The 20,018-nt window shown below is 42.6% G+C and overlaps 1 protein-coding gene across 1 annotated transcript in view; it reads right to left on the bottom strand.

The window, feature by feature from the left end:
* The window catches only part of LOC126452917 (hemicentin-2-like), a 716,817-nt gene that overhangs the window by 447,509 nt on the left and 249,290 nt on the right, over positions 1–20,018 (bottom strand). The window contains exon 3 of the mRNA XM_050091124.1: positions 11,989–12,191. Within this exon, the coding sequence (XP_049947081.1) occupies positions 11,989–12,191 (203 nt within the window). The remainder of the gene's footprint in view (positions 1–11,988; positions 12,192–20,018) is intronic.

Raw genomic sequence — 20,018 nt, 5'->3', positions numbered from 1 at the left:
GATTAGAGCCTACACAGAAGCATACCGACAATCCTTCTTTCCACGAACAATACGAGACTGGAATAGAAGGGAGAACCGATAGAGGTATTCAGGGTACCCTCCGCCACACACCGTCAGGTGGCTTGCGGAGTATGGATGTAGATGTAGATGTAAATCTCTCACCGAATTTCATAAAATTTGGTATGGAGATAGCTTGAATGCTGAGGAATAACATAGGCTACTTTACAAAGTTATATACTTTTGGGTGTTATCATTTCTGAATATGGTGTATGTGAGTAGCATGCAAAAGACGCTGGCGCGATAAGCGTCTCGTTGTATCTATAGATTATTCCGGGACAGCACAAACCGAATGTTGTTGTGTCATTGAAATATGATATTGATTTCCTACACCACCTTGCCTACCTGCAGACTTTCGGTGGAGATACAGCAATAAAATCGTACGGTAAGCCCGAGAACCACATATAAAACTATTTGCTATAGGCCTCGCAAACGTAGGTCTGATTTAGCGCATACTTCTAACAGAGCTCAAGCTGCGATAGTTATTCGAATTCACCAAACCTCAGAGCAATCTCATGTCGCCCGAACTTGGATGCAGCTTCAGGGACGCTTGAACAATCACATTTAAAGGCTGTACAACAGAGTGGAGTATCTTTACGTGTGGAAAGGGGGAGGCTTTTGGTGAGGTTGTATTTGATTATGATCTATTAACTGTCTATATTAATTATACACGGTGACAATTATTGAACTATATGAAACGAAATCGTCATTACGTCGGAACCTTTTGTGTTAGAGCGTTCAAACTGCGTGGTTACCCACGGGAGATGATGGGAATCAGTATGCCCATGCATGGTTTGGTTCAGCGACGAAGCTCACTTTCGTTTGGATGGCTTCGTCAATAGTCAAAATGGGCGCATTTGGGGACTGAGAATCCGAATGGCGCGATCGAGAAGGCTCATCACCTCAATGGGTGACACTGTGCTGTGTAATGTCCAGTCACGGAATAATCGGTGCGATATCCCTTGATAGCACAGTGATACCGAGAGGTACGTGAAGGTTTCGGAAGATGATTTCATCCCCATTATGCAAAGTGATCCTATTTCGACAAGACGTAGTTCCTACGAGACGGATCTCGACCCCGTCGAAGCAGAAGTGTGTTTAATTTTCTGCAGGAGCACTCTGGGGACCGCATTCTGTCTCTTGGGTGCCCAGATGCTACTGGCATAGGCCTCGATTGGTCGCCATATTCCCCGGATCTGAACACATGCGACTTATTTTTGTGGCCTATGTTAAAGACAAGGTGTACAGCAATAACCCGAAAACCACTGCTGAGCTGAGAACAGCCATTCAAGAGGTCATTGACGGCATCGATATTCCGACACTTCAGTGGGTCATGCAGAATTTCGATATTCGTCTGCGTCACAACATCGCCAATGATGGCAGGCATATCGAACATGTCATAATATAAATCCGAATATCTGTAGTGATATTTAAATGTTGAATAAAATGTGTGCACACCGTATTTTGTAACTGATTTACGTTTTCTTTCTCATATAGTTCAATAACAGTCATCAAAGGGGGTGGATCAGAAATGTATGCACCATAACGCATTAAAATGAAACGGGGTAACTGTTGGTACATGTTACTCTGATGGCAACATTTCACATCCAGTATTAGGTGAGCCAGAGAAACCTCCAAATCTACTTCCGGACGAATGTAAATAATGGAGACATTTTTTTTAATGTTATTAGGAAATATAAAACATGCTTTCAGATTCAACATACAAGAAAGTAATAGAGACAGGTTCTTTATATACCTACATACTGGTACTGCATAAATTTTTTATACAAATGTGTCTACGCCACTATATATTGAGACATCTCGTAAAATTACTGACTCACCAAAACTCCTCGTGACAAAACCACTGATAGCGAAGCGGCGGGTAGTAGATTAACGTTTTCCCTAATTTCCCTAATTTACTATGATGAGATCCAGAATGGTCCCTTCATTTACACGAAGACTCGTCTTTCTCAAGCGCGCGTTAAGTTATGATACCAACAGGAGCTTAACTTTGCTCTACTACAAATGATCCCTCGTATTCTTAGTACATCACTGTTCCTATTACCTCCTCAGAAGTTATTGGTTTCGCTGCTAGAGTCTTTTCCCTGAGTTTTAGTCTGTTCCAGTGCTATGTTTCATTAACCTTCCTACTCTGTATGTAAATGGAAAATCTGCTTGAACAGCAGCTGAAAAATGTCACTTTAGATAACAGCGTCATCAGAGGTGGAGCAATTATGAAACTGGGTCGCTTGTTTACGTAGATATTTACAACTGCCAGAAGCAATCAAATTTGTAGATTTTTAGATTTTCTCGGGATATCAGCGGGAGATCCATCATTGCGACACGTAGAAAATGCTCACAGCTGGTAGGTAAGCTGCCGGTAACTTGTAGCCATCGTCTCGGACAAAAAATCCTTTGAGCGTCTGGAGGTCTACGGCTTCTGGCAGTACCACCTACCTAATGCAGTGATCGCCACCGTTTTGAAACTGTTACCCAGAAAGAGAAGAAATCTACCAGTATCCCAAACGTAGGTTGCCAAATAACTAAACTTTAGATGATTAAAAGAAATAGAGGCTGGTATTTACAAATGGACAAAAGATAAATGATTATAATAAATAACAGTCGAACATATCACTGGACGAAATAAACACACACATTTAAAAATTACAAACGATAAATATTAACGACAGAAGGTATTTTACTAAATCACTAAACAAATAGTCAACTATCTGGTGGATTCAGCTTATTGCTGTTAATATTTCTTTATACAGGGTGCTCAGAAACAGTCTAAAAAGCTTGTAAGGGTGTTGTATGGTAGGCTGTGCTGAGAATCAATTGTTAAGAAACAAATTCGATACATTGCGCCGTGTCTGAATTAATCAGCATCGAACTTAGCCAACCAGATCATTGTGCTGACCAGTTCGCGGTCTGTCTGAGACGGTATGGCCAAACTTGCGCTTCGTTTGGTTTCCTAAAACCGGACTTTAGAGAAATACAAAAATTGCACATGGGACGACACTAATCATCGAACTCGAGTCAAAAGCTGAAAATTATCGTGCACTATCATCTACTGTGAGATCAACTGACACAAATTGTATCTGGCGGGCCACTTCAATACGTGCGAGCAACCGCATGATTGGCTAAGTTCAATACTAATTACCTCGGAAATGGCACAACGTACGTAATTTGTTTCTTAACAATTAATTTTCAGCACAGCCTAGCATGCAACTCCCTTACAAGTTTTTCAGACTGTTTCTGACCACCCAATATGTTCGGTATGGTGTCGGCCATTGCAAATAATTCATACTCCAAGTTCATTCTTTCCTCAGTTTTGGCATCACTGCTGTCGCAATCCATAATTCATTTCCTTTTTCGTAATTTGCAGTGAATTTTATTTATTTTCCAATAATAATGAATAACTCGTCGTCAACTTTTCGCCAAAATGTTGGCATTTCCTTGTTACCTAAGTCTGTTTTCAGTATGATGTCTTCGCGGAGTCTAGGAATGCGTTCGCTGGCAGTAAATGGTAACAGGAATCAGGTATTCACTCTTACATTTTCCAAATTAGGAAGTCATACCCTAAAAGAATTCATTACCGATGACAAGTGATGAATACTATGAATGGATGTACGACAAGTGAAATAAAGGAATGAGAAAAAATGCTTTGATATGCTTTCAGTAAACGATATACAGCGCTCTTAAAACTAAGCTTCTTCTATATCTCAGATGCGACGTTTATCGTCAGTATTTATCATCAGTTTTGAGTTAGGCAGTGAGACGCATGCACTACTACTGCAAAAATCGTTCAAAAGGTGAAGGTAACTCAGCGAGCTGTCGAGCAGTCGACAAAAAAGAAAAAGAAGCATCAAGGAACAGACTGGAGTATGAGGTGTAATTACGACTATGATTAAGACGAGACAAACACAGACAAGCGAATGGTTGGTTAATGGACTAAGGAAGTTCTTTACTTAATTGCAGCATATAAGGAAAGTCCGAGGCGACAACTTTGTGGGTCAGTCACAGTAAAAACATGTATGAATAGCTACGATTCGATTTATGACGGCTGCAGTGAATGGAGAAGTCTGTTGGAGGCATTTACCCAACAATGTATGTCAAATTTTGATCTCATAAAGATTAGAGTATAATAAAGAACTGATAAATTAGAAGCTGCTTTTAAAAAAAGATTTTTTGTCATTATTAAATCGCATTTCTATTTTAACGCTCAGAAAATTTTACTCATGCCCCAGGGAATAGTTACATCTGACAATCGCTATTCTAGGCTATTTAACAAGGACTAGTACGGTTACTGATTTTGAACAAAGAGCCGCGCGTGTGTTCCTTCATTCATCAATCACACATACGCCATCTTGAAGTTCTTTCCTTGTAAGAAGTCAGCTGCCCTTATACAGATTTGTAGAACAGAACAGAAGATTGATATGGCACAGTCTTCTGTGTGTAAACTGCTGTTCCCTTCAGCTTTAAGTCATAGCTAATATTAATGGCGTCATCGTCTAAGTTCACGAATTTTGCTCACTTTTCAATCTCGAATTGTCGCCTTCATCTGCTTAACTATCCTAGTTAATTAATTTTATTTCGTAGTTCTTACCAACTGGTATTATACCTCAGTACAAACAGTAAACGATTCTACATCCTACTTCGGCAAATCGTGAGAAATGGGAAGACGTGTAAACACCCTTGGACATCTATTAGGTTGCACATCTACCTGGCACTCTGCTATTTCGAGTGCAACATCAGTCGAAAACCAGAGAGGGCAGACTATGATCCGAAGGGCAACAGTCATGTTCTCAGAAAACTAAGATTTGCATAGGTTTACTGCCTCACTGATGGGATGAAATCTAGACACTAACGTTCTCAGGGCAGCCCTTTACTTTACTGGAAGGTGTGAATTGCTTGACTGTAACAGTTTTATGAATACTTTTCCCCACATATACCCGAAAGTTTCAACACAGAAACATTTCCAGAAAAGACAGAAAGAGAACAGCCCCTTTCGCAGTTAAGATTATTATTGAACGAAGGTCGTCTAAAGGATGAACCGGAATATTACTGACAAAATATCGGAGGTCGCTGAGCGATGGACCCACCATCCCTGTGGCGATGTAGTTAGGACTCACTCTGTATATTGCGAGGATTGAACTTCACATCCACGTTAAGTCATCTATACTGTTGTTGTGTTTGGTTTTAGTTGATCAGTTCAAATGAAATCCTTTCAAAAGGGGAGCTGATTTTCTGCCCGATCATTCATCTGTCAGAATTTTGTGCTTCATCTAACGACGACGATACTGACTGTACGTTAAACAGCAATCTTCGCCCACTCCTTCCTTCCTTGTTTCCTTCCTTACTTCGAGCTCTCTCACCCCGGGTGGCCATATGGCGAAAGCGTAGTCTATATAAGAGAGCGATCACTCGGGTTAACAGCGTGCTTCACATAGGAATTACTGCTCAAGAGCTTCTATAAAAATAACTGCAGCAACGGCTGAGAACGGCGAGCGCTTAACGGCATCATCTGTCTGCTCATAAAATATTCCTTAACAAGTGAGGTATTTGGACTGCAAAAGCGCTTAACCATGCTCTCCAATAAAATATAAATCTTGGCTTTATCCACGACGAATAAATAACAGACATAAATGAGGTTGGAAACTCAATGCTTTCGACTACGACGGGACAGTTCGTAGATACTTGGGCGGCATATCAACAGACGGCATAAGACCGGTGGTTTCACGTGCAGCTGTGGCTTCGCAGGTCAACAGATATGACACTGTACACAATAAAGTCTGTACTCATGTCTGTGCAGAGAATAATTATTTCATCCTATATGACGGAAGCTCGCGATGTGTGTAGTGGACGAATAAGTTTTAGGACCAAATAATGATTGTCTGCATAGCGGGAGAATCAAGCTGGAAACACGACAGTCAAATTGGTCCTATACATTTAAAAACTGGTACCCCTCCCGTTAATGCGTACAATTTTTGCAGAAATATCCGATCCTTCCCAGGAAGTCCAGGCTGAACGTAATTTCCGAGGTGGGATTCGTAATGAGCTATGTGCTAGATGAGAATCACTTTGGCTTTAGATAAAGGCACGAGACAGGCAATTCTGACGTTGTGGTTGATACCGGAAGCAAGACTAAAGAAGAATAAAGACAGGTTCATAGGATTTGTCGACCTGGAAAAAGCGTTCTACAACGTAAAACGCTACGAGATGATCGAAATTTTGAGAAAAATAGGGGTAAGCTATAGGGAGAGACGAGTAATAGACAATATGTACAAGAGCCAAGAGGGAATAGTAAGAGTGAACGACCAAGAAGTAGTGCTCAGATTAAAAATGGTGTATGACAGGCATATAATCTCTCGCCGCTACTGTTCAATCTGTACATTGAAGAAGCAATGATGGAAATAAAAGAAAGGTTCATGAGTGAAATTAAGATTCAAGGTAAAAGGAAATCAATGAAACGATTCGCCGACGACATTGCTATCCTGAGAGAAAGTGAAGAAGAATTACATGATCTGCTGAATGAAATGAACACTGTACTAAGTACAGAATATGGATTGAGAAGAAGTCGAAGAAAGACGAAAGTAATGAGAAGTAGCAGAAATGGGAACAGCGAGAAACTTAACATCAGCATTGACGGTCATTAAGCAGATGAAGTTAAGGAATTCTACTACCTAGGCAGCAAAATGCCCAATGACGGACGGAGCGAGGAGGACATCAAAAGCAGACGAGCACTGGCATAAGGACGCTCCTGGCCAAGAGAAATTTACTAGCATCAAACATAGGCCTCAATTTGTGGAAGAAAATTCTGAGCACGTACGTTTGGAGCACAGCATTATATGGTAGTGAAATGTGGGAAAATCGGAACAGAAGCGAATCAAAGCATTTTGGATGTGGTGCTACAGACGAATGTTGAAAATTGCGTGGACTTATAAGGTAAAGAATGAGGAGGTTCTGAGCAGAATCAGAGAGGAAATGAATATGTGGAAAACACAAGAAGATGGGACAAGATGCTAGTTTATTTGTTAAGACATCAGCCAATGCCTTCCAAGGTACTAGATGGGGCTGCAGAGAGCAAAAACTGTAGAGGAAGTCAGAGGTTGGAGATTGGAATACATCCAGCAAATATTTGAGGACGTAGGTTCAAAGTGCTACTCTGAGACGAAGAGGTAGGCAAAGGAGAGGAATTCGTGGCGGACCACAACCAGCCATTCAAAAGACTGATAACTCAAAAAAAAAAAAAAAAACAACCTTAAGAAATAAGAGAGTTCATCTCAACCGATTAATAGGTGAGACTCGAAATTAATTATTCTTCTACAGTTACATTATCATAAATATCTAGAGTGTTCCACATATCCACGTTGACGTGCATTTGGGACAGACGCTGGATACGTGGCGAACGAACCTCCAACCACATGGCGATTTTTTACAGACTCAAGAACTTGCTGTTCAACAGCGTTAACAGCGCTTTGCCAAGATTTCGTCACACAACATATTATACAAACGACTAACCACCTGAAAGCCAACAGTAAAAACCAAAGTCCAGCGCAATATGAAACAACATAAAACACCAAAAAAAGTAAAATAATATAATAGCCCCAGTGACATACAAAAGCATGGTTGCTCAAAATTGATACAGGCAGTGAACTCTTTATTCTTCTTTCAATTTGGATTGTCTTAAGCACTGGCAGCTACAATGTAGGATACTGGTATGCTTTGGGCCTCTGTTGTTAGTGGGATGGTGTTTGCAATTAAGCGATTCGCTGCAAGACTTCCGTTGCCACAGAGCTACTGCTTGCTTTGTCCCAAAACTATTTCTCTGATCTCATTGTAATCGTGTCCGTTGTTGAGTCTAGCAGTGAGTGAAACATTCAGGGCGAATGAGTGAGTCTCCTCGTCCTACCACTTCATCGGTGTATACACCGGCAGGTACTGTTTACTACTTTCCGGATTTGTTTTTCCATCTGATTTGTCTGATAAGTAGCTGAGTGCCAACTCATGATCCACACGCCGCCGGTATTGATACATTCTACACTCACATACAGTCAGAAAGGAGCAATATTCCAGAGGAACATTCGAACTCTCTTTGTTTCGTTGTCACGTCGCTGATGATGTTCTGTAGAGCCGCATTCGCAGCATGTAAACGATATTTCCTCAAGAATATATAGGCATACAGCTTCTCTACGATTAAAACAACTTCGTTTCGGTGTTTTAATTGCAACATCTGATAGTTTGACGACATAATGGATTCCCAACGTCAGGAGCAGAGTGGGTTTCGGAAAGCCTGATAATTTTTATTTATTAAATTCTTAGCGTAAATTTCTTCTAATCACCAATGACATGTTTGATGATGCAGATTTCATAGAAGTTACAGGAGATCTGTTCTCCACAGCAAGTTGTTGACTAGCTCAATCAAATACATCATTGTTCTGTCGCCACGCCTTGGACGAGCCAAAATTTTTCGGTATTACAAATTATTTTGCGGAGATGTATGATTCTCTGCTGCAGGAGCTTATAAACGAAGAGGTGGTTACACCTCGTCGGAGCCAGTTGATGAATATCAGTATGTTCAGTTTTCCATTGCGTCCTGTGGATCCTTAACGAGTGTAGCGGAGGTCGCTATAACACGACTGTGTTGCCGGCGGGGGGAGCCGATTATAATTCTACTGATGGACGAAATTTTCAGCGGGTGATCTTGGCTGGCAAAGTGAGGACCGTAAACCTCCTGATCACCTTGCCCTCCAGTCTCTTGGATGAAGCCCCAAAATGCGTCCACTCTGATTGATCAAGTGATGATGTGTAACACTGGTAACGATGATTCCTTCGTCGGATAGTGACACCAAGCTCAGTGGTTCTTAGGTGCTATGGCCTTTCATTGTAACCTACATTATAAATTTTACAATTCCAGTTGCAACCGTCGGACTTACGAAACTCAACAGATACGGTTCTTCGGCTGTTTTTGCTTGGTTTGAAGGACAGAATGTATGATACGCTATGTGCAAGATAAGCCGGCAGTTACGTTTATCTGCTAAAAATGCCGGAATTTGGCAATCGGTAACATGGTATTTGCTGGCATGGGGATTCGTTGCAGTATATGGCCGTTGCTGGATTACTCATCAGAAAATAAGGGAACATCTGGATAGTGGGATCCACAAACATAGTAAGAAAATACACATATGGAGAAATAACACAGCTGTCTCGTTTAAGAACGACGGGAGCTACACAGATAGTAAGTCACTCACAAACAGTAATACTGTCCACTGCACGGAACAGGCACTGCCTCCTAATGACTGCCGCGAACCTTCCAATGAAAATTTGAGTTCGCAGTTAATAATAGGCTCTAACTCTCGCAGGATCCAACAAACACGGCTTCGGACACTAGTCTGCTACTAACTTGAAGGACACAGCTTAGCGCACTGTAAGAGTAATATACATAGCCGATGGATTAAGAGATTATTGGAAAGAGGTTTGCGTGGTTGAGTACTGTGAAGACCTGAAGCCCAGCGTAAATTCTTAACTGGCTTCGCTGAGAATTGTAGAGTGAAAGAAGCGCAGTCAGACTTGCACCAGAGATGGCAGCGATTGATTGCTAATAAGAATTCGGTGCGGTTCCTAAAATTTAATGTTCTGCTCCACTTTACTTAATGCGTCGAGAAATACTTGATTACCTCAATTCGTCGTCACTTGCTAACCATCTCTTCATAAAACAGACAAAGATGGACGCCCTATGCTAAGAATGTCGGCCTAGGGTCCGTCCCCTGTTCCTGTACAGAAGGACTCATATTTTTCGCGATCTGATCCATGCAAGATGAAGGCAGCAAGTGAGGATTAGGCAACGTGTGCTCGGAGCTTTATCGTCTCAGTTCGAGAAAATAAAACGTGACACTGCATTAATTAGAATTTTATCAACTTTCTAGCGACCACGGTACCAGTGTCCGTATCCACCCCTAGCCGCGTGAGTGGTCATTAAGAAGGCACCAAGTCGGCACGCACTGTGCCTGGATGGAAAGGAGTTTTCTACGAACTAGCTCTGTTCAAACTTTACAAGTCCATACGAGGTGATGGGATCGTGAGATTAACCCAAATGGCCGCTTTCGTATGGGCAATATCAATTACTCCTGTACCTGAAGAAGCTATTCATGCCATTGCTTGCTCTTTCCACAGTAACAGAAAGTTTAAAAAAAATCAGCAATCACCTTCTGATAACTCTAGACTTGTTATTATTGTTGTTGTTGTGGTCTTCAGTCCAGAGACTGGTTTGATGCAGTCTCTTTAATTTTCATGTAGGCAGTATCTATCTTACCCTTAGTGATACGTGCCTCTACATCTTTACATTTGTCCTCTAGCTACCCCTGCTTAGTCATTTTGCACTTCCTGTCGATCTCATTTTTGAGACGTTTGTATTCCTTTTTGCCTGCTTCATTTACTGCATTTTTATATTTTCTCCGTTCATCGATTAAATTCAATATCTCTCCTGTTACCCAAGGATTTGTATTAGCCCTCGTCTTTTTACCTACTTGATCATCTGCTACCTTCACTATTTCATCTCTCAAAGCTACCTATTCTTCTTTCACTGTATTTCTTTCCCCCATTCTTGTCAATCGTTCACTAATGCTCTCCCTGAATCTGTCTACAACCTCTGGTTCTTGCAGTTTATCCAGGTCCTATCTCCTCAATTTTCCACCTTTTTGCAATTTCTTCAGTTTAAACCTACAGTTCGTAACCAATAGATTGTGGTCAGAGTCCACATCTGACCCTGGATATGTCTTACAATTTAAAACCTGGTTCCTGAATCTCTGTCTTACCATTATACAATCTATCTGATACCTTCCAGTATCTCCAGGCTTCTTGAATGTATACAATCTTCTTTTATGATTCTTGAACCAAGTGTTAGCTATGATTAAGTTACGCTCTGTGCAAAATTCCACCAGGCGGCTTCCTCTTTCATTCCTTACTCCCATTCCATATTCAACGACTACGTTTCCTTCTCTTCCTTTTCCTACTGTCGAGTTCCGGTCACCCATGACTATTAAATTTTCGTCTCCCTTCACTACCTAAATAATTTCTTTTACCTCATTATACATTTCATCAATCTCTTCGTCATCTGCGGAGCTAGTCGGCATATAAACTTGTACTATTGTAGTAGGTGTGGGTTTCGTCTCTATCTTGACCAGAATAATGCGTTCACTGTGCTGTTGGTAGTAGCTTACCCGCATTCCTATTTTCCTATTCATTATTAAACCTACTTCTGCATTACCCCTATTTGATTTTGTATTTATAACCCTGTATTCACCTCACCAGAAGTCTTGTTCCTCCTGCCACCTAAGTTCAGTAATTCCCACTATATCTAACTACCTGCCCGATTAAGTGGTCTGACATCCCATGCCCCGATCCGTAGAACGCGAGTTTCTTTCTCCTGATAACAACGTCCTCCTGAGAAGTCCCCGGCCGGAGACCCGAATGGGGGACTATTTTACCTCCGGAATATTTTACCAAAGAGAACGCCGTCATCACTTATCTATACCGTAAAGCTGCATGCCCTCGGGAAAAAATTATTGTTATAATTAGAACATTAAATAACATAATTGTCGTCGACTAAATTTTACTGAGTAACTGATATTGTTGTTTACAAGATGTTCTCGCTGTCTGTGGTGCTACACCCTCAAGGCACAGCCCTAACACTTCTAGAGCGAAGTGCATCATCTGGGTCTAATTTGTCATTTGACAGAGTCGCACAGGATAATATCGCGCTTGGCGTACAAATACGCTATCTGCGCAGCCAGTAATACCGGTGCACCGTTACATGTATCTTCTGAGCTTGGTTTTAGTCCAAGGTTTCTTTCCGTATGATTTAATTTATTAAGTGACTGAAGATGGTACAGCGTACGCAAAACTGAGGAGAGATGTCGGAAGCGCACTCACCGATGACGGCGAGGTTGATGATGGAGTTGCGGGTGGGCGAGCGGCGGAAGTCGACGCGGCAGCGGTAGGAGCCGGCGTCGTCCTCGCGGACGCGCTGCAGCGTCAGGTGGGAGGCGTTGCCGGCGCTGCGGAAGTAGGCGCGCGCGCCCAGCACCTTGTCGTCGGCCCAGTGCTGCGCCGGCACCGGGCTGCGCGCGTCCATGCTGCAACAAGCGGCTCGTTAGCCGGCGGGCCGGGCTGAGCGGCCCGGGCGGGGCGCGCTCTGCTAAACACAGCGGCGACGCGAGTTTGTACGCTAGAGGGTCCCGCAAATGGCCCTACGTGTACTGAAGTGCAATAACTCGTCACCCGAAAATACGATTTCAAACTGGTGTGAGGTCATACGGTGTGAAACATAATGCTCGAAATGTTGACAGAGTACAGTGAGGCACCTGGGGAGGGGGTGGGGGATAATCCGACGTACACAGGTGACTAACCTATAATGAGGATAAACACAACGGTGCACCGAGACAGGCGAAATCAAAGAAATCATATTAGTTCAAAAAATGTTTCAAATGAAATGGCTCTAAGCACCATGGGACTTAACATCTGAGATCAGCCGGCAGGGGTGGCCGAGCGGTTCTAGGCGCTACAGTATGGAACTGCGCGACCACTACGGTCGCAGGTTCGAATCCTGCCTCGGGCATGGATGTGTGTAATGTCCTTAGGTTAGTTAGGTTTAAGAAGTTCTAAGTTCTAGGGGACTGATGCCCTCAGAAGTCCCCTAGTGCTCAGAGCCATTTGAACCAATCTGAGATCATCAGTCCCCTAGACTTAGAACTACTTAAACCTAACTAACCTAAGGACATCATACACATCCCTGCCCGAAGCAGGATTCCAACCTGCGACCGTAGCAGCAGCGTGGTTCCGGACTGAAGCGCCTAGAACCGCTCGGCCACAGTGGCCGGCCAATCTTATTAGTATGAATAGGAAAAGCTGCAGATTTCCATATCACCACTGTTGTTCAACACAGAGTGTATGTACAAGTTGAGGCTAGAAGTTCGATGAACAGTCATATGTATTACTGCGCCTCGCAACACTATGGCGCACGAATTGTAATTTTTCTTAAAGTTTCAGGCAACAGTGGCCAGCTCGGCCCGAAGTGCTAATCAAGTTGGTCACGGAGCAGTACTACTGACATTACACTTCGGCAGGACAGGTTTGCGACACAGGCAAAGTGCATAGAACAGCTAACGTCAATACGTAAGTGTGAAATCTTGTAAACGAGAGCACTCGCGTACTGCTAATATGCTAGTATGACACTGATAATATGACAGCTCATAGCAACCCGTGTTCTGTGCGGAACCCAGGAATAAGTAATGTGGAACAAAACCAGTCGTTGTTGTGTTGTGCCACCATTATATCTGTGTCTTGAACTGGAGAGAAACCACAGCTAACAATTTGATGTCTGCATGCTGATCAACTCCTCACATTTCAGACCGAGGCACTCCACTCTCGTGGTGTAGAGGCTATTGGAATTCGAAATTTCACCAATGCGTGACGCTGGTGTGAGGCCAGGATCCGCCCTGTGGGGGACTGCAAGTTGTCCACGTTTCGGCTAGGGGAGATGCGCCCTTACGGCTAGTAGCTCCCTAAATATCATCGACACCGCCCTGGTCTACCCCTGGTCGGTGACTGAGGCTACTGCTGCTCATCACGGAATATCCAGTGTCAGCTATCGCACCCAAGTGAAAGACCTGGAGACCACAAGTATGCGCATTGGTGCACAGACGACCAAACTCCGGAGGCTCTCAGCAGGCTACGCCTGTTTCTTCGCCTTCTTGCTAGCTATATGGCACTGCGATAGAAGCTGCCCACGATCCAGGGCAAGAGACGTCACAGGCTCCGTCGGGGCGTCAGCAGGTTCCGCAACCGACCGTGCTGTCACGCGTGTTGAGCGGCCTAGAGGACGGCCGTCGCACTGCACATTGCTGCTGGATATACACATTTCTTAATGCTACCACTGTTTCACTGTGCACTCCCTCGTATACCGGACCTCTCCCACACCATTTCACTCACTCATCCTAACGTGTAGCAGCCCTGAATAGGCCGCGTCGCTACTATACGCAGGATGAGTCAGTGAGACGTAACACCCCTTTTAGTTCGTGAACAGTTCCAGATATTCACAGTTGACAGTATGCTGAGAAGAACGTGATATTTTGTACGGGTATTGCTCTTAACTGTACTATCAATAGAGATATTAAAAATAATACGGCTTTTTAATAGAACCGTACCCTTTTCGTATCTTTATTCAGCATCTTTTGGGAAGACAATAAGCGATATAGCACCTTGAAACATTTCGCAAAATAATCCAGAAAATGTACAAAAATTGGAAAGCAATACGACGAGAGTCGGGCTATTCTTGTGTGGTGTAAACACGACGAAGCAGAGCTCCGTCGCTACATGCAACAAGACAGACTTATGCTACTAAAATTAAACCTTATTTCCTATACGTCATAGATATAGTGTCAACTACGATTATTGTATGTGGATCTACGATGTATGCTAGCTTCTGGCGCATCAGGTGGGGCATTGAAACAACTGCAGTTTCGTAAGGTACATTTCCATTTTAACCCTCGCTGTTGCTGCTTATTTGTCAAAGCCTCAAGGATGTGTCGAAAAAGGGGGATACCTTAGCTACTCTATTGCTTTCCATGATCGGTGTTCCAAAGATTCGTTAGCTCTAGACGTCACTGTCTTCGCTGCTAAATTATCCGCGATATTTAGGGCGCTGGAGCAGATGTCATGTGCCGTGTCTGCTAAATCACTCGTCTGCTCCAACTCCCTGACGGCCCTTCAGTTTCTGCGCCGCATCTACCCAGGCCATATACGGACGTCGTACTACACTTACGAAGGCTGGGGAACAGGTATCTTTCTGCTGGGTGCCTCGGCAAATGGGTATTGCAGGGAACGTAAGGGTGAATGTAGCAGCCACGAGCTATGTCGTAATACTCAGTTAGTTTAGTGTACCATCATTCTGCATACTGTCCCTCGCTGTTGTACAGAGTTATGCAGAAACAGGAAGAAGACTGGCTGGAAGTAGTAGCATCACCCTTATCCTGTTACTTTTTCTCTTTTAGATCAAATGTTTACTCGTAACTGCGCAAGTAATCTATAGTGACCAAAGACTCATTACGACAGGAAGAGAGAGAGAGAGATTATCTCTGTCTCGTGATATAAAAACTCTGTGGATGTAATGTGGAAAATTACATACACTAGGAACTTAATTCTGATTTAGCAATTGCGGGGAGGGTAAAAACTGTAGAGGAAGACAGAGACTGCCAAAGACGAATAAGGATGACCTCATCCCTTGTGCGTGGCTGGAAGGAGGTACGCCACGACTGTGTTAAGGGCTTTACTAGCCGCAACGTATTGTCTATCAAACTTCTCTATCCATTAAAGTAAAGTTGAATTATTATGACTGAATAATAAGTAGTTATTTGAATGGAAAATTTAGGGCAAGAGAAGTCGCTTCCCAAATATTATTAACACAATGATCGCCCACACTCTCAGTTATAAATTTAATCTCTGTACAAATTCTCAAGTCAATAAAGCAAAATGATTAGACAGTTACACTTCGTAATCATACTCTGTCTGCCTCTCGATGTCCAAGTCAGCACCTGGAATAAAATTTCCGTGGCTCTGAAGAATTCCGGCGATCGTCGACTGAAAATTCTTAAAATAGTCAGTCACAATCGTTCGCCGTGGGGAAGCCGTCTTGGGTTCTATGAGGTACTCACTCTGCAGTGCGGGAATCAGTGTCCAAGCTTAGTAACAATTTAGATAAAAGCCCAGAAACTAATCTCTCAAATTAGAGCATAAACGACCGTGGTGCAGGCTTTACTGACGTTCTAGGACACGAAGAGACCCACGAGTTACTACATACCAGCCGGCCGGGGTGGCCGAGCGGTTCTAGGCGCTACAGTCTGGAACCGAGCGACCGCTACGGTCGCAGGTTCGAATCCTGCCTCGGGCATGGATGTGTGTAATGTCCTTAGGCCAGTTAGGTTTAATTAGTTCTAAGTTCTTGGCGACTCATGACCTCAGAAGGTAAGTCGCAAAGTGCTCAGAGCCATTTGAACCATTTGAACCCTGAAGGCGAATAAATATATTTCTTGCTGTCTTCTGTATTCTTCAGTTTATTATACCATTAACTATTATTTTAGATACACATTGAATTCTAAGAACCAATTAAGAAAGGAAAAGAACTTTCAATACAGCGATAAAATTGCAGGGAAAAGGTTCTGATGCTTCGTCTCACAAATGGTTTGACTCTTATGGTTCAAAGTGAAGAGACAAGGTATGTAGGTACAAGTAAGTATAATCACAAGACCAAACTCATAAATACCCGAAAGGAAAACGGTTCTTACAAAACAACAAATTTAGGCTGGCTGGCTGGCTCTGAGCACTATGGGACTTAACAGCTATGGTCATCAGTCCCCTAGAACTTAGAATTACTTAAACCTAACTAACCTAAGGACAGCACACAACACCCAGCCATCACGAGGCAGAGAAAATCCCTGACCCCGCCGGGAATCCAACCCGAGAACCCGGGCGTGGGAAGCGAGAACGCTGCCGCACGACCACGAGATGCGGGCAACAAATTTAGGCTAAACGCAATGACGCACAAGCTTTTTTCAACGGAACACCTCTGCAGGTAAGAAATGTTCTTCGACTTTATCAGGATTAATACAGTGTCGAATGGACGTGTTATGTGGAAAACGAACAGTTATTGAACGGGAAACTTCTGCAAAAGAAGCATGTCGGAAATCAAAATTAATCATGGATGGAATTAAAACATATAAAAACAAATTCATCTGAGTTTAATCGTTGCGAGAGAAAGTACAAATAAGTAGTATATCGTTTATGTGAAAACGTTTAGTAAAACCTAACACAAAAAGCTGAAAAGCAATAATGAGAAAACCTTCAGTAACAGAGATAAAGAGTATACAAAATTACATGTGATGCTGCACGTAAATGTTATTGAGAAATGAAATGGCAAAGGAAGAGAAGGCATCAAAGCAAGTATCTCTTTAATGAAATAATTATTGACTGTGACTGTACCTGAATAAATAAATAGCGAAAATATTGTAATTCAAAAAGTTTAACGGTAGAAGCCCAATATGATACTGAAGGACTAAATTTCTATGACGGTTTGTGTTTGAGCTTTTCAGGTAATAGTAATACAGGAAAAATTCTTGCAGCACATGTCCAGGTACAAATTAAAATTTGTATTGTATCCGGTGGACTGAATCTTTCGAAACGTCTAACATTGAACACCTCTGACTGATACGTAGAAAGTTTAAGTTTGTTTAAATTTGTACATTTGTTAAGTGGAATTTGTACATGTTGTGCACAAGAATGAGAAAAGTACAGGTTGCATAGAAATGGGTTTCACACCTGGCGATATTTTACTTTGTACGGAGATGCACCCTTTGCATACAGCAGCACTTAGTCTAATATTATCACTTGTTTTGGCTGCTCTGCGTCGATTCCAAGTACGTTATCTTTCGGAAAACGTAATTTCATATTATTTGGACACATTATTTACAAACCGGGGCATTAAAATTGCAACACCACTAAGACGACATGATACGAAAGTCAAACTGGCATGATGTTTACTACATGTTTGAATATGTACATGATTACCATTTCAGTGCAACCGTACGAAGTAGATAAGAATATCGCCATTTCGATTCTATATGCAATGAAATATTATGCAGTCAGTTTGTCATTCAGAAATCGCATTTATATGTTGGTTGTTTGTGTGAACGTTGTCTTACACCTCGTGTAATAGCGGGAAACGCACTCACCACGTGTCAGTATACGACACCAGTAGGATCGCAGCCTATTGAGATTGTGATTTTCGTTCCGCAGTACCGGTGGTCGCGTTGATCGTGATCTAATGTATGCTTTGAGAATGAGGAATCGATAGATTCAGAAGAGGCATATTAAAAACCATGTTCATGGCCCGATGAAACTAGCGCCTGAGAGGACAGGCTCACACTAACACGTCATCTACCTTGAATCAGGAAAAGATCTCATTAGCAGGAAGAAAAGTATCCACACGAACAGTAGGAAGACATCTGGAGAACCATGGACGGTTATGGTCATACGCGCTCAGCAGTTTGTGTGATGATAGGGGGTGTCATTGCATACGCAAGACATCACCCCCTGTTCGTATAGCCGATAATTTGGGAATCGCCACTCTAAACATGAGGTCGTGGGTAGCCCAGAGACTGGCACATCACCATGCGTCAGCCACTGTGATTCACAAACGATGGCGTAGAAATGAAGCTGCTTGTAATGATGTACTTGCATCTGTCATCCAGGCTCAGTTTCACTTGATAGCTGGAGTAGAGAGTTTGTTACCACCAGAGACCGCAGTTCTGTGTACTAGATTTCACGCATGTTAGATATCACAACCTGAATAGCCTTAAATCACTCGCAAAATTTAATCATACAATCTTCGTACTGTACTGTATACACACAATATGTAATATTTCGTTACTTGCTAGCCTTCCAGGCACTGTTATTTTAATATCTATCGGTGTGTAATCCCAGGTTGAAAACGTTATTCATTTATTCTGCAAGTTAATACTGCAGTGTTCTGCAAAATAAGATTTATTCTGAAATCAAAAGCGGGTATACTAACACATGAATAAACATGTTATCGCCGGCCGGTGTGGCCGTGCGGTCTAGGCGCTTCAGTCTGGAACCGCGAGACCGCTCCGGTCGCAGGTTCGAATCCTGCCTCGGGCATGGATGTGTGTGACGTCCTTAGGTTAGTTAGGTTTAAGTAGTTCTAAGTTCTAGGGGACTGATGACTACAGATGTTAAGTCCCATAGTGCTCAGAGCCATTTGAACCATTTTTGAAATATGTTATCAAGGATATTTTCAGTGTCATTCTTTTAAATGACAATCTAGAGTTGATAATATTAATTTAGTTCCTTATTTCTCTTCACTTAGTACATTACATCTACATCTACATGACTACTCTGCAATTCACATTTAAGTGCTTGGCGGAAGGTTCATCGAACCACAATCATACTATCTCTCTACCATTCCACTCCCGAACAGCGCGCGGGAAAAACGAACACCTAAACCTTTCTGTTAGAGCTCTGATTTCTCTTATTTTACTTTGATGATCATTCCTACCTATGTAGGTTGGGGTCAACAAAATATTTTCGCATTCAGAAGAGAAAGTTGGTGACTGAAATTTCGTAAATAGATCTCGCCGCGACGAAAAACGTCTTTGCTTTAATGACTTCCATCCCAACTGGCGTGTCATATCTGCCACACTCTCTCCCCTATTACGTGATAATACAAAACGAGATGCCCTTTTTTGCACCCTTTCGATGTCCTCCGTCAATCCCACCTGGTAAGGATCCCACACCGCGCAGCAATATTCTAACAGAGGACAAACGAGTGTAGTGTAAGCTGTCTCTTTAGTGGACGTGTTGCATCTTCTAAGTGTCCTGCCAATGAAACGCAACCTTTGGCTCGCCTTCCCCACAATATTATCTATGTGGTCTTTCCAACTGAAGTTGTTCGTAATTTTAACACCCAGGTACTTAGTTGAATTGACAGCCTTGAGAATTGTACTATTTATCGAGTAATCGAATTCCAACGGATTTCTTTTCGAACTCATGTGGATCACCTCACACTTTTCGTTATTTAGCGTCAACTGCCACCTGCCACACCATACAGCAATCTTTCGTAAATCGCTTTGCAACTGATACTGCTCTTCGAATGACCTTACTAGACGGTAAATTACAGCATCATCTGCGAACAACCTAAGAGAACTGCTCAGATTGTCACCCAGGTCATTTATATAGATCAGGAACAGCAGAGGTACCAGGACGCTTCCCTGGGGAACACCTGATATCACTTCAGTTTTACTCGATGATTTGCCGTCCATTACTACGAACTGCGACCTTCCTGACAGGAAATCACGAATCCAATCGCACAACTGAGACGATACCCCATA

Source organism: Schistocerca serialis, chromosome 1 (genome assembly GCF_023864345.2).
Source record: "Schistocerca serialis cubense isolate TAMUIC-IGC-003099 chromosome 1, iqSchSeri2.2, whole genome shotgun sequence".
NCBI classification, from domain to species: Eukaryota; Metazoa; Arthropoda; class Insecta; order Orthoptera; family Acrididae; genus Schistocerca; species Schistocerca serialis.
The sequence above is the reverse complement of the archived record's forward strand: the minus strand, read 5'-3'. Positions and strand labels throughout refer to the sequence as shown.